The sequence below is a fragment of the Mesoplodon densirostris genome, chromosome 14 (genome assembly GCF_025265405.1).
Source record: "Mesoplodon densirostris isolate mMesDen1 chromosome 14, mMesDen1 primary haplotype, whole genome shotgun sequence".
Classification (NCBI taxonomy): domain Eukaryota; kingdom Metazoa; phylum Chordata; class Mammalia; order Artiodactyla; family Ziphiidae; genus Mesoplodon; species Mesoplodon densirostris.
In genome coordinates this window covers 69872183-69886906 of record NC_082674.1, presented here as the reverse complement: position 1 = coordinate 69886906, position 14724 = coordinate 69872183, and the positions used below count along the sequence as shown (strand labels likewise).

The window sequence follows — 14724 nt, the reverse complement described above, 5'->3', positions numbered from 1 at the left end:
CATCTGTGCTCAGGAGACAAGGGGGGCTTCAGGGCCTCTGCACGGGCTGCGCTGTGGAACATGCAGATGCCGATCTCCTGGACCGGATGTCCGTGCCGAATAGATGGGGTGTGATGAGATAACGCTCTCAGGAATTCGGTGCCTCCACAATGGTTGTGCGCCCAGACCTTTAGGAGAGGGAGGGGGGTTAGACTGCCCCCCCCACCGCCGACCTACCCGGGTGTGTGCTGACATCTGTGATGCTCTGGCCACTGGGGGGACGTGTTGGCCACAGCATGTCTTGTCTCTCTCCAGCTTGTTATGGAGTTCTGCGGGGCCGGGTCCATCACAGACCTCGTGAAGAACACCAAGGGCAACACGCTCAAGGAAGACTGGATAGCCTACATCTCCAGGGAGATCCTCAGGGTAAGTGGGGCACAGCTGAGGCAGCCAGGCGTGGGCTTGTGTTTCCATTTCCGTTTGCCCAGCCCCGAGGGTTTCTGTGCATTAGTTGCGACCTGTACAGGTTATTCTTTTCGTGGCAACCAAGGGTTCTGTATCACCAGCTGGCTTTGATAGTTTAAGCCACATCATGGTTTTGAGTCTGGCAAGTATCCAAGGAAACTAGACTTAGAATAGTTTTTTTTTTTTTTTTTGGTATTTCCCTGAATTCATCCTGCAGTTATGAAGAAGAAAATCAGAGTGGAGAGGAGGAGAAATAACCTCTAACTCTTGTGTTTATGGGAATCGTGTGTCTAAGCTTATAAAGCCATATTAATGGTGCCAAATGCTGGCTTTCAAAATCATCTTGTGGACTTCGGCATTAACTGTTAGAATCTGTTGCAGTATTTATGAGGAGAAGTTCTAATGTTTAATGTTACTTACAGCCAATTGGAAAGCTGGTTTATGATGTCAGAGCAAGTTCTTGGCTACCGTTTTAGCGGCTTCTAAATGATTCCTTTCAGTAGTAGAGCTGTCCTGACAGCACAGGCAAAGTGTTTGAAAATTCCGTACTTGAAAACTGCATGTGAGTTGCCACTGGGCCTCTTCCCTCTGGTCAGCCGGCACAGTTTTTCTCTCTACTTTACCCCTCAATTACACACTTAAATTACTTGGTTGGATTTCATTTACCGACCACATTTAAAAAATAAAGACTATGGAGTTGAACTGGAATCTAATTCTTATGTTTCTGTCACTAATAAAAAAAAATGTTACTTTATTTTTTATTTATAGATAAATTTGCTCCACTTTTTACGTTTAAGTTTCATAGAGGACTGCAGGATTAAAAAATGCCATCTAGAATTCAGAGATGGTTTGAATTTCTTTTGATTTAGAAAGTTTACAGAGCCCTTGACAATAGACAATTCCCTTAGGAAAACCAGTTGTAGAGGGTGAGATGGGAGACCCCGTCTTCTAATCATCACATACAAATTTCATTATAAAAATATCAAGATTCTTTTATGGTTATTATAGGAGCCTTAACATGGGAAACTAAGCCTCCTGCCCTATACTGCTGTGAGGGAGTTCAGTGAGTGGGCAGGTGTATTTATTATCTTGATAACGAAAACTCAGAGTGGGCAGGAGAGAGCAGTGGCTAAGAACATGGGCCTCCAGTGAGGTAGACTTGGGCTCGAGTCCTGTGGGCAGGAGAGAGCAGTGGCTAAGAGCACGGGCCTCCAATGAGGTAGACTTGGGTCTGAGTCCTGTGGGCAGGAGAGAGCAGTGGCTAAGAGCACGGGCCTCCAATGAGGTAGACTTGGGTCTGAGTCCTGTGGGCAGGAGAGAGCAGTGGCTAAGAGCACGGGCCTCCAGTGAGGTAGACTTGGGCTCGAGTCCTGCCTCTGCAGCTTATCTTTTGCATATCCCCTGCCAAGTTACTCAACTTTCCAGACTTACTTTCTTCATATGTAACGTTTAGGTCCCAGTCCTATGAAGGAAGTACCATTATTATGAGCAGTAAATGAGTTTTAGTGTCAGGAATCAGTTAATGTAACATGTGGGTAGGTAACTAAGTGTATACAACTGTTTTTCCACCACTGAACTCAAGACAGCATTTTTTGAAAGAAGCCCAGCTTGCTTGAGGCCCCAGATCAACCCGAACATAGTAGCTCAATGAACATCTTTTCAAGATGCAGCAGATGTTTTCCGCCCCCGTGGGCACGTGAAACGAGCGTTTCCTTCACGTCACTTCATCTAGGATGGGAATTTTTCCTACGACGAACGTCTAAATGGACTAACCTCAAACAAAAGCTTCTGGAAGAGTCAGTGTCATGTACTCATGTGTTTCATCATGGGTCACGGGAGTCAGTGTTGGGAAAGAGAGAGCAGTGTGGTGAGAAGGCCGCTCATGGGGAAGGAAAGCAGGGCGTCCCAGAGCCATGCCGGGGGCTGATTTCTGTGGGGACAGACGTCCTCATTCCTTGGTAGACGGTAGAGTCAGTTGCTGTGGAGTGAAGATCTGAGCAGGTTGAGAGTTGTGGGCACGTGGGCCTCAGACGGCAGTAGAAAAGCTCTCCTGGCCCCAACGAGAGCCTCGAGACACGAAGCCGCGTGTTCCTTCCGGCCCGTTTCCATGGTCACCATCCACACAGCAACCTCGCGTTTTCATAGAAACCAGCATAGATTATCCTGAGCGTGGGCAGTTACAGCCTCTCCCAACCAGCACCGAAGACGGCCTTTGACTGCTGCTTCATTCTGTGAATGCGACGGACTTACAGGACCGTGTTTCCGAGTTGTGGACCTTGATTCATTTGCTCTTGGATGGACGCTGACTGTGTACTGGACTTGCCATCTCTGCTGAAGAGGAAGGACTATGGCTCACCATGGTGGGGGCGGTGGAACGCGCCCTCCCTCCCAGACCCTTCATTCAGGAAGACTGTGTCCGCTGCGCAGATCCTCGCGGCTCGGGCTCACGCGCTGTACGAGCTGGCAGACACACCAGCAGCGGGCCCTCCCAGAGGCAGTACCCGCAGCCCTAGGGCAGGGGGATTGCTTGACAGGAACCAGAGTGCAGGCAGGCCACGTTCGTCTGAGATGTGGCTACTTAACGTCTGCTGCTAAGATAATTCTGGAGAAGTGTAAGAAGGGGGGTTTGTGAACATTAAGAGAATAAAAAATGAACCGAAGTAATAAAAGTAGGAATTACGAAAGAGGGAAGCTGCAGTTTTTCATCTCTTCTTCCGCTGTTCAAAGGTACACCAGGCTGAAAGGAGGGAGTTTCTTCCTAACGATACCGTGAAGATACCGTATATTTTTAGTGCTTTTCCCCCTAGTTGGTGCTTTGTGGTATAACACTGCACATCCTGTGTGCTGGAAAAATACCCAGAGCCGTGACATAAGCTCTCTTCTGTTTCATAGGCAGACTGGTAAATGATTTTAGAAACCCCCTATGTTAGAAAAATTAATGTTTTAGGGCAGCTGTTACATTTAATTCATATCCTACAAAGTAATGATGACAATAAAACCCCACAAAGAAGTTAAACAGGACAAATCAAATGAGGCGTTACTTCTCATCTGCCCTTTTTGAATTGAGGCGTTTTGGAGTTAGTAGGTTGCTTGTAGCTTACGGAGGCGCTCTAGATTTGGCTTCTCTAGCTAAAGTCAGGACAAGTAAATGAGTTGTGAGAATGATGCCTTTTGGTCTCTCTGACCATATTTGGATGAAAACTGTATTTTTGTTCTCCCACCACCTCTCACCAGAGGCATGCTCTGGGCTTCGTTCCAGATACGAGGTCATCACAAAGTGCTGTATGCCCAGTAGGATTTATTTCCTTGGGAAAGAAAGATACTTGATTTGAACATAAAGCTCTTTTGATGGCAGAATTGTTCTGCACGTGGGGTGGAGGTCGGGTCGATCAGAAGTTAGCAGTTTGTCGCTCTTTGGTGGGAAAACCAGGCTGGATTCAAGGGCCAGACCTTAAAACCCACTCTCGCCCTCTGCTTTTCCCCCGGGATGCGTGTAGTTCAGATCTACCCCCAGGGTCACCCATTGCAAGATAGGCGTGCAGCGTGGGAAAGGAACCACCCTGTACACAAATAGCACAAATGACAGCAGAGACACTGCAGATGGTCGTCGAAAGCGTGTGCCGTTGGGGAGCAGCTAGAAGGTGGTAACCCGGCCCCTCCCCCCACCCCGGCCGTGACCCACTGGGATTGGGGGTGCTTCTCTCTGTGTGGTGTCATTGGTGATGTCTTGCTGGAAATGCAGTGAGGTTGAATCGTATGTTCACAGAAACTTCTGGCCTGTGTGCACACTTTATTACAAAGGGTGTGTTCTGGGCTATTCACTTACAGCGACAGAGAACTAAATCCAGACCTGTCTTTCCTGCTCAGGGACTGGCACATCTCCACATCCATCATGTGATTCACCGGGACATCAAGGGCCAGAATGTATTGCTGACGGAGAATGCAGAGGTGAAGCTTGGTATGTGATGGGCGTGCCACGTGATCTAATACCCTGCCCGAGTGCAGTTAGCTGAAAACGTTACCCCCCGTTTCTCCTTCTGTCTTACTTAAGACTTGGGAGCTGGGCTTACTGCTTAGCCTGGTGCCTGACTCCCTTCCCCCATGCTCCTGGCTCATTCAGAAGTCCCTCTGGTGGTCGCAGTTGCGATGCTCAGGGAGGTGGCGGGTCCAGCTTCCCAGGGAGCTCCCAGGCTGGTTGAGCGTCTTGCCGTCTTGGTGGCTTGGCCCTGGAGAAGGTGCTCCTTCCTTATCCCTGTTGGTGGGAGGTTGCAGTCTGTGCAGTGTTTCTGTTTGGTTTACTCTGAAGACCTCTGATCCTCACACTCTTCACCTGGCTGTTGACTGGTTTGTTAATTGTGTTCTCCTTCCCCTCCTTCCTCTTCCTGCCACAGTGGATTTCGGTGTGAGTGCTCAGCTGGACAGGACCGTGGGGAGGAGAAACACCTTCATAGGCACCCCGTACTGGATGGCTCCCGAGGTCATCGCCTGTGACGAGAACCCCGACGCCACCTATGATTACAGGGTGAGGCGCCGGCCCTGCCTTCCTGCGGGTGGGGCTCCGCCTCCAGTCCCCCCCTCCCTGCTGCTTCACTGAGGACCACATGGACCCCTGCTGCAGGGGCACGTCTGCTGGGACAGTATTTTGAGGCTTTTTTTTTTTTTTAGTCCATTCTGCATCACCCCTGTTCTGTTACTAAGTACGATGCTGCTTTCAAGGTGGGGTGGGGCTGTGTGTCACTCCGTAGCTGGTAGAAATTTTTTTGTCCTGAGTAAATTCAGTGCTCCTGCCCTGTTTGCTGTCCTTTTTAACTTGAAAAATATATTATAATCAGATATTTATTATTTTAAAAATACTGGCAGTATATAGCAATAGCTTCATCTGTATGAAATTTTAGAGTGTGGTTAAAGAGCTTTGCAGCTTTGCTTTGGTCACAAATCTATGGAAACTATTAGAGTGACCTCTAGGGACTTGTATCAAGAATGCACTTTTTGATCCTGATGTAAAACCCATATTTGATCATCAGACTCGGGTTGAATATGTTTGTAAAAACTACTTAAAAATTCTGTTGCCTTAAGTCAGTGAGTCAGAGTGGTTGATGTACCTGTTAATGATACTCACAATTGAGTTCCTCTCTTACAGCGTGCCAGTGTATTTAGTATTTATTACAAATACCCAACTACTGGAACTCAATGTAAGCCTGTGGTGGAGAGGAATATTTATTTTATGTTTTTATGTGCTGAAATATTTTCAAATAGATTATAGGCTTTAGGAGTCTTCACTCTTTGTTATGTCATTGTGTATCTCTAAAATTTGAAAACATTTCTGACACATCCAAAATATTATCATACCTAAGTAAATTACAAATGATTCCTTAATGCAGAGTCCATAATTAGACCCAGCTCGTCTACACCTGGTTTGTCCAAACCAGTATTCCGTATAGGACAAGACGTTGTATTTGGTTGCTTGGTGGTTGAGTATCTTTCAATGAAGGATATCACACCCTCTCCCCCAGCTCCCGCTTTCTGCATGACACCGACTTGCTGAAGAGGCAGTGTTCCACCCTTCAGATTTATCTTACCATTTCTGAATTTTAACTTTCCAGTCTTTGTAATGTCATTTACCTTGTTTTCTATAAACTGGAGAGGCTCCATTAGTATCGAGAAAAGCCTTCCAAGATCCCTGAGAGGAGATGGGTGTGGTTTGTTTGCACCATCCCCATGAACACCTGGGGGTGTTCATGGGGGTGAACAGTTTCTGGTTAAGGTGGTGGATTACTCTTTGTACCTGAGGGTATAGAAAACCTCCGTAAAAATAAGGGAGCAGTTCATGGGCCTCTTTATTCTTGTAATAAAACATATGTGCTTGAGCCTCCATAGCATAGTTATAGGTTATTTAGGAAAACCCTTCAACTGAGCAACTTTAAGTAATTTCTTTATTAGGATAGTGTCTAAACAAAAGAAGGCTAATGATGAAAAAACATCTGTTATCTGCTTTTAGAAAATCTTGTTTGGATTTTAAGAAATTAGCTGATAAAACCTCATCTGTCATCCAATGTATATTGAATGCCTACCACGTGGTAGTCACAATTCTGGGGATACAAAGGTGAATAACAGACAAAAATACCTGTCCCCATGGAACTTGTATTTGAGTAGGGGATAAAGCTAAAATTCAAATTTTAGGGAATTCCCTGGCGGTCCAGTGGTTAGGACTCCACGCTTCCACTGCAGGGGGTACGGGTTTGATCCCTGGTGGGGGAACTAAGATCCTGCAAGCCGCATGGCATAGCCTTAAAAAAAAAAAAAAAAAAAAAAAAAGGGAGTAAAATTGAAATTTTAAAATTAATATTTTGGGGAATTGGAAGGAAAAGACCGCGTGCACTTAACTTATCTCACACCCCCGACTACGTTTGAAGGAAGAGCAGAGAGACGTGGCAGCATGATTCCGTTTAGTGAGCGAGGGTGGGTTTTGTTTGTTTGTTTTTCTGCGGTACGCGGGCCTCTCACTGCTGTGGCCTCTCCCGCTGCGGAGCACAGGCTCCGGACGCGCAGGCTCAGCGGCCATGGCTCACGGGCCCAGCCGCTCCGCGGCACGTGGGATCTTCCCCTCCCGGGGCACGAACGAGGGTGGATTTTATTAATTCTTCTGAGGACCTTTCATAAAGAGCACTTTCTAGCCTTTAAATGCTTCACATCATAGTTATGTCTGAGATATTGTCATAAAACATAAGAGTAAACATCTGTCTAGGCTGGGAGTCTGAATCCTCAAATACTTGGAAAGAAATGAAGAAATGATGAACTGCAGAGCCCGCAGTGGGCAGGTAGGGAGAAGATGTCACGGGGACCCACCTTAGTTCAATCATAGAAACCAGTGGTTCTAATTAACAATCAGTGTTATCTTTATTGCATCTTCCATTCATTCTTTTGGAAGGTGTTCTTCCAGATGTGTTTGTGCTTTTAATTTCCTGGCGAACTTCCTTTTGGTTAGTAGCCCAAAGAATGCAAGTGCGTCATTTGTGTGAATGATCAGCAGTGGTGAGTTGGTGGCCTCACAGCAAGGACAGTGTCCTAACTTCCCGCTTTGTTTGCAGAGTGACCTGTGGTCCTGCGGCATCACAGCCATTGAGATGGCAGAAGGCGCTCCCCGTAAGTAGCTTGCGTTCCTTTTCAGCCCAGTTCTGTGTAACTTAAACCTAGTCTCAAGGCTTCAAAGAGAGTGGCTGCATGGATGAAACTGTTGCTGATGGGGCGTTCAGATGAAGGGATCATAAATACAGTGGAGTTTTCGATGTGAAAGGAATTCTTGGCATGCATTAGTCCTTTTGAAGATCTCCCTGAGGTCCGTGGGCTATGTTATCTTTGGTTTAAGTTGTAATCAGACGTGTGACCTGAAATTATTCTGATGTCAGATAATACACAGTAATTTTTCTTTTTACAGTTTGAACTTAATATTCAGTGAAACTGGTCCTACCACAGGAAATTTCAGTATTTCTTATGTTTTAACTTTACAAATAGAGGCACAGCCTTTTATCTGTGGAATAACTTTTTTTAGTATTATCTATGTGAAATTTTGCTTCTGCTTTGGATTAAGTCAATGACAACTTCATGAAATTGATTTTTAATCAGTAACAGGGTAGAATTTCAGAGAGCAAAGGGAAAAACAGCATTTTCTGCTAGCCTCCCTTTAAAAAAAGTGTATACAAAGAATGTATAACTTCCTGATCCATAGTCGCTGCTGAATAAATATTTGTTGAATGAATGATAAAAGACTGCCCACAGCTAAGGATTAGTTGGCACTGCAGAAGCGGCCGTCTGTCTTGATCACCACGTGCTCCCTTAACCTAGACGGGGAAGGACTGCCTGGCCCTTTGTCTCGGTTCTCTTTCACGGCAGGAACAGTACCCTCCTTTTCTTTGACCCCCATTTCCCAACTGCCTTGTAAGAGTCTCTTGAAGGTAAATAAACACTCGGAAATACCTGATGTGACATACTCGTGCGTACACGTGCACCTAACACGCCTTCGTTGGGCAAGTGATCGGAGAACAGGCAGTCATTGCACAGAATTCAACAGTCCCATCTGGCCCCCGTTTTTTGCCCTTCCCTAGGCACACTCGCTCTAACAATCAGCAGCGAGCATTCCTGGAGGGCTTAACGCATCTGTGTTCCAGGTGTCGTGTGAAGGCCTTTACGACCGAGTCTAATTTAATCCTCACAGCAACCCTAGGAAAATAAAGTTATCTCATTGTCATCTGCTAGATGGTGTAGAAACTTAAGCTGTTAACTCCTTTAGGACGTTGAATCAATATTTATCTTTGATTTATGAAAACTTTCCAATGTCTGTTTGAAATTGTATGTTCTTTTCGTTGCGCTTGTCCTCCTCATATTTTGCTAATGTTTAAGTGGGGTATTCAAGGTACGCTCTCAGCCGTATTAACTAGATGTGCAGACTGCCTGACGTAAAGCATGCCGATCAGACAATGGGCAGAGCGTGTGCCCCTAGAGATCAAGAATGAGTAACCTGAGTACGTACTGACACGCCCTCTCCTCTCCCCAGCTCTCTGTGACATGCATCCCATGAGAGCACTGTTTCTCATCCCCAGAAACCCTCCTCCCCGGCTGAAGTCCAAAAAATGGTAAGCTGTGTGTGCTTTGTTGTTGCTGTTCTTTTCCTTTTTTAAAAAAAAAAAAATCGTTCCTTTCTCTAGTTTGACTTCAAGGCAAAATTCTGGCCATTCTGAGTCCAAAAGAACACAAGAGCCAGTGCCCCAAAACACCAGTTAAAAAGTGTTGTGTCGCTTTAGTTTTTATTGTTTCTTTTTCTTGATCAGTTGTCCTTGAATGATACAATAGTGACAAGCCACCCTATGAAACACCAACACGTTAAAGAAAAAGGTTCCATTTTAATACTTAAACATACCTCTCAGTGTAATATGTTTCTAACCATCTTTACATGAAGAAGCAAAGCTGTGTTGACTTGTAGTTCCTCAGTTGAAGTAGTATCTTAAAATTCATGGAAGGGTTTACTGTAGTTACTGCAGAACTTTGAAGTCCGATGGGCCCCTGTCGCCCAGCAGCCTGCCTTGGAGGAGGGGTCCTCTCCCTGGGCTGCCCCTTCCTTCTCCCTCCTTGCCCATCTGCTAAACGGATCGATGCCAGGGAGGGAGACGGTGACGACCTCCGTGCAGGAAAGCGTTAGGAAGTGCGGCGGTGTGGGGTGACGCCGGTTTGGTGTAGTTTTAAAATCTCTTGGTGTAGTTTTAAAATCTCGAGGGAAAGGGCAGTGCTTTGTTTCCTCGCTTGAGCATTCTGCCCGCTTGTTTCCTCCCGAGGGCTCCTCTGAGTCCTTTCCTGTCGGTTCCCGTCTGCACTCAGGCTCTCATGCACTCGGGCCCTCCCTCCCTCCTTTGCCGTTCCTGTTTCCTGGGCTCTGCTGTCTGTCTTACCTACTGTGGGTTTTCTTTTTTTCCTTTCTGAAACTGTTCTCATGAGTTTTCCAGGTGGTGTTGTCTCCTCTTAGGTTCTTGATTCTGATTCTGAAATAAGCCAGAGATCTCCATTTCAGCCTCCTCCTCTCCTGGCCTCGGTCTTTGGCTGTCAGGGCGTTGTGGAGCCTCTCTGCCATCGTGGGTGTGGACACGCACGTGTACCGCCACTCATTTCTTTCCTGCTCCTCCCTGCCCTCCCCATGCTTTCCCCAGTGCATTTCACCATCCTTTCCCCACCTTTGTCTGCTGGCGGGGTTTCCTCCTTTATCCCGTCTTTCACCACATTCAGCTCTGGGGAACTGAGGTCGTCTGGTTCCACTTACCAGTTCTTGGCAAGGTTCTTTAACGCGGGACGGTTGCAACGATTTAGCCCCGGTTGGTCTCCTGTGTTAAAACATGATAACCGGGGGCATCCATGGGTGGCCAGTAGATGTCACCAGGGAGTAAGCTGCGGGGCTGGGTGCCACTTCGTCTGGCATGTGCTGAACTGAACGATGCTCACTTTCCCCTTTCTTTTTCTCTGTCAGATTTTATTAAAGCGAGTTGATGCTCCACCTTCGGGGTGTTTCACGGTTTTGTCAGTCGGCCCCCACTCTGATTATTCGGTCCATAACTTGCAGGTTTGCATTAACCGCTGTGTGTATATAGTACAGTGAGATAAAGAGACGGATGTAGATGACAGTAGATTCTGCCTGTGCTCTTCCACCAAACTTCCTCTAACTGAGCTTGATCAGATGCATTCTCAGCAGTTTATGTCACTGCCTCATTTTACCCCGGTGTTCTAAGCGGGGAGAGGGTTACAAACATGCAGTCCTTCCTCCTTTATGGTTGCTGTCTTCTTGTCCACCAGATGTAAATTTCCACGACTGTCTTTGGAGAAGCAGCCTTTAAAAGATGATTAGTGGGCTCTCTTCCAGCAGTACCTGGCCGTCGACGTTCAGGAATACATTGCAGGTCATCGATTCTCAGATGTTAATGTGTACACGCACGTGAGAATCCCTTTGGAATCTTTTAACTTAGGGCTCCAACCTCAAAGTGTCTAGTTTCTTAGGTTTGAGGAGTGACCCAGGAGTTTGTATTTTTAATAAACTCCCAAAGTGATCTTTGTGGGCAGTGGGGTTTGGGAATCTCTGTGCTAAGAGCATTCCATCACTGCTGTGTAGAATCTTCTGCATTCTTCCTTAACCATAGAATAAAGTCACAACTTCAGGGCCCTTCTCTGAGCTGACCTTGACCTATTTCTTTTACCCTTTTCCACTTTTCATACTAGTATCAGGAAACAATTCACTGTTCCCTAGTACTCTGCTACGTTGTTCATGTGGTTTCTGTCACTCTGGAACAATGGCTTTTCTCTCCCATCTTTGGAATGTCAGAAATCCTCCTTTTTCTTGATGTCTGACCCACTCCACAGTCGGCAGTAGTTCTTTTTTCTTCCTCGCAGTTTGATTATACATCCGCTATTGTGTGTACATACATTATTTCCTATGTATATCTCTTACAGAGCCTAGCATAAACAAATGTACGTCGTTGACACATAAATATTTGTTGAATTGAACAAAAATAGTAAGTTTGAGTAGAAACAGAAGACAATACAAATGATTCTTAAAAGCAGTGAAATAACTGGAAAGGACTGAACTAATTTTCTCAACCACATTTTTAAAGACTGAATAACTCATTCATTCAACAAAAATTTATTACATACCTATTGTAGTCTACATGCTCAGAGTTGGGCATTGCTGACAAATGGAGAAGTAGGAACCAGTCCTGACCTGTACCGTTTTAAACCAGGAGGAGAGACAAACATAAATGTGAAGTGTGCAGTGTGTTACATGCAGACAACCCCAAAGGAAAGGCTCCCGACCTGGGGAGGGCGGGGTGCAGTGTTGCCGGGAAAGGCTTACCGATGGGAGGGTGTCTGAGCTGAGTCTCGAAAGACAGAATGGGTGAGGGTGCGTCAGCTGAGGCTAGGGAGGGGGTCACTGTGAGGCAGAAATGGAGAAACAGGCAAAAACAAAGTGGCTGGTGGGGTAAACGTTAACGGCAGGGTCATTGCCCCCCTCAGCACTATTATTTCTGCCTCTGAACGTTAAGCGTAGAGAACTGATATGTAAACCAGTCTGAAACTGATGGCAACGTCGCAGTGACAGGATCAAGCCCCGAGTCACTTACTCGGCTCCCTTTCTTACTCTGTGTCTGTCCTTGTCTTCGAGGATCCTGCCGTCTCTCCTCTGCCATCTTCACATTAGCAAAGACCTCCCTTTACTCCCTGGCCTCCCGTGATAACACGGTCAGAAAGCAGCAGTAACTCCAGCTGCCTCCGAGGCCCCCTGTGTGTGGTGTGACTCCTAAACCGTGTTTAAGTGATGCTCCGGGCCCCGTGGTCCCTGCTTTGTTTCTTGTTTTATCCCTGTGCCTTTGCAGCGTTGTTCACAGTGAATTCTGGAGCCCTGCTCTGTTTGCAAGCTTGTAAGTTACTGATATTTTGGAGCTTTGCTCTTTGTGGTAGAAATTTGATGATCTTTTTTACTTCCTCTTCTAGGTCAAAGAAGTTTTTCAGTTTTATAGAAGGGTGCCTGGTAAAGAATTACATGCAGCGGCCCTCCACAGAGCAGCTTCTGAAACATCCTTTTATAAGGGATCAGCCAAATGAAAGGCAGGTTAGAATCCAGCTTAAGGACCATATAGACCGGACCAGGAAGAAGAGAGGAGAGAAAGGTATTAAACCTGTTTTTATTTTCATCTTAAAAAACATTTTTTTAGGTTTTTGCCAACCAGAATAGGTTATTCCTTTCCCACCCGCGTTTGTGTCCACCTGGCTGGGGCTTGAATGGTCTGTCTCTGCTTTGCACCCAGGGACGGGCCGAGGGGGCAGCTTGGCTCCAGCAAAGGGGACTGGCTCTGTGCAGTGTATTGCCAGGCTGACACTGGGTAGTGGGCACTGTGGCCAGTCAGCACTCGATGCCGTCCTGCTCCTCCTCGGGGGCACATCTTTGTGGCTGTGCTTTTTTACTTCGTTATGGACCTTGTGTTCTGTCTGCATCAGGCAGGGCTCAGAGCGTCAGCTGGGAACATCAGCGTCCGTGTGCTGTCCCGTTCCTCTCCTGCTCAAGAGCCCCAGGGTTTCCTACACTTCATGGGGGTGGTGTGGTCAGGCCTGGGCCCCGTCGGCCTGACTGCTTTTCTGTCTTTACTGCACAACATGAACATTTGCTTTGCTAATTACGTAAGGTTCCATTTGGTCCCCAGTGTCTGGATTTCCTATCCTGACGTGTTCTGTGTCCACCTGCCTGGATTCAACGGTGTCTCCTGCCCAGCAACGTGCAGGCCAGGCTTCACCACCGTCTTCTCTAAACCTTCTTCTCTGGGGCCTCTGGCTCCCATTGACCTTCCTGTTCTGTGAATTTTTTTTTTTTTTTTTTTTGTGCTGTACGCAGGCCTCTCACTGTTGTGGCCTCTCCCGTTGCGAAGCACAGGCTCCGGACGCGCAGGCTCAGCGGCCATGGCTCACGGGCCCAGCTGCTGCGCGGCATGTGGGATTTTCCCAGACTGGGGCACGAACAGGTGCACGGGGCACACCGGGGCACGCCTGCATCGGCAGGCGGACTCTCAACCTCTGTGCCACCAGGGAAGCCCCTGTTCTGTGAATTCTTAACAGGAACTTTACAGAACGACACCGGATAACAGGCAACCCATTGCTGAATTTTTTTTGACACTCAAAGTTCAAGGCCAAAGAAGACAGTAAAAAGAGCAAGTTCAGGGCAATCCCCAAGTGCTAAAAGTAACCAGATATATTCCTTATTGCCTTCGTTTGGGCAGTTAACCTCTTTCTTTCGAGTTTTGCCATCTGAGTGGACTTTGTGAATTTGCTGATGCTCCAGGACCCCTTTTCTTATGTGTCAAGGGCTCTGGGGCCCCTCTCACAGCCCTGCCCCCGCTCAGCCGTGCATCCCAGAAGGGACTGTCTCGAATACAAGAGAATCTGCTCTGCTGTGGGAAGTACGGCTGGCCCAGGGGACGACCACCATTCATGGTGGGAATTGGTGTCACGCTCCTCCTCCCCCCAAGTTCTCCACACACTTTACTATCTTCTCAAAGAATATATGGGTTTTATTTGGCGGTGATGCCCTCGGAGATGCTTACCTGTGCACGCAGTGTCACGATTCGTGAACTGACTCGTTTCTCTTGTCCTTTTCTTTACAGATGAAACCGAGTACGAGTACAGCGGGAGTGAGGAAGAGGAGGAGGAGGTGCCTGAGCAGGAGGGGGAGCCCAGGTAACGACAGGGCTGCTCACGTCCCTGCTGGATGGAGAGGCTGCTCCTTGGCGGTGCCAGGGCTGCAGGAGATGCCCGTGCAGTGGGACGGAGTCATCAGTTACTTTGAAAGTGCCTTAATATCTTCCATTCTTCTGTTCTTTCAAAGACCCCTATAAACGTTCTCCGCCTCTGGAGCCTCTGACCCGGTGGTTCTCTACCGAGACTGCGTTGCTTCCTCTTCCCCCGGTCATTTGGAAACATGCAGGTTGTGTCTGGTCCTGGGGAAGTGGAGCTTGCCACTGGCATTTCTTGCTCCAGCAGGTGTGGATGGAAAACGTCTTGTAGCGTATGAAGCAGTCCTGCACACAGTTTCCTGCTCATGGGCCAGCAGGGCCCCCTTTGAAAACACTGTAGTCTTTCCCAAGACTTGTTGGCTGGTTGATTGGTTTTGCTCTTCCCACCTGTGTGATCATCGGCATTTCATTGCCTCTCTTGGGGGTGCATTCTGTCCTGATCCATTTTATAGTCGTTTTGGTCCTCTCT

The 14724-nt window shown here is 47.2% G+C and overlaps 1 protein-coding gene across 50 annotated transcripts in view; it reads left to right on the top strand.

The window, feature by feature from the left end:
• Positions 1–14724, top strand: part of MAP4K4 (mitogen-activated protein kinase kinase kinase kinase 4) — a 173249-nt gene that overhangs the window by 113286 nt on the left and 45239 nt on the right. For all 50 annotated transcript variants that reach the window (XM_060116737.1, XM_060116740.1, XM_060116752.1 and 47 more), the window contains 7 exons: positions 295–405; positions 4312–4402; positions 4836–4966; positions 7533–7587; positions 8996–9074; positions 12466–12641; positions 14127–14199. In XM_060116737.1, coding sequence (XP_059972720.1) covers positions 295–405; positions 4312–4402; positions 4836–4966; positions 7533–7587; positions 8996–9074; positions 12466–12641; positions 14127–14199 — 716 coding nt within the window. The remainder of the gene's footprint in view (positions 1–294; positions 406–4311; positions 4403–4835; positions 4967–7532; positions 7588–8995; positions 9075–12465; positions 12642–14126; positions 14200–14724) is intronic.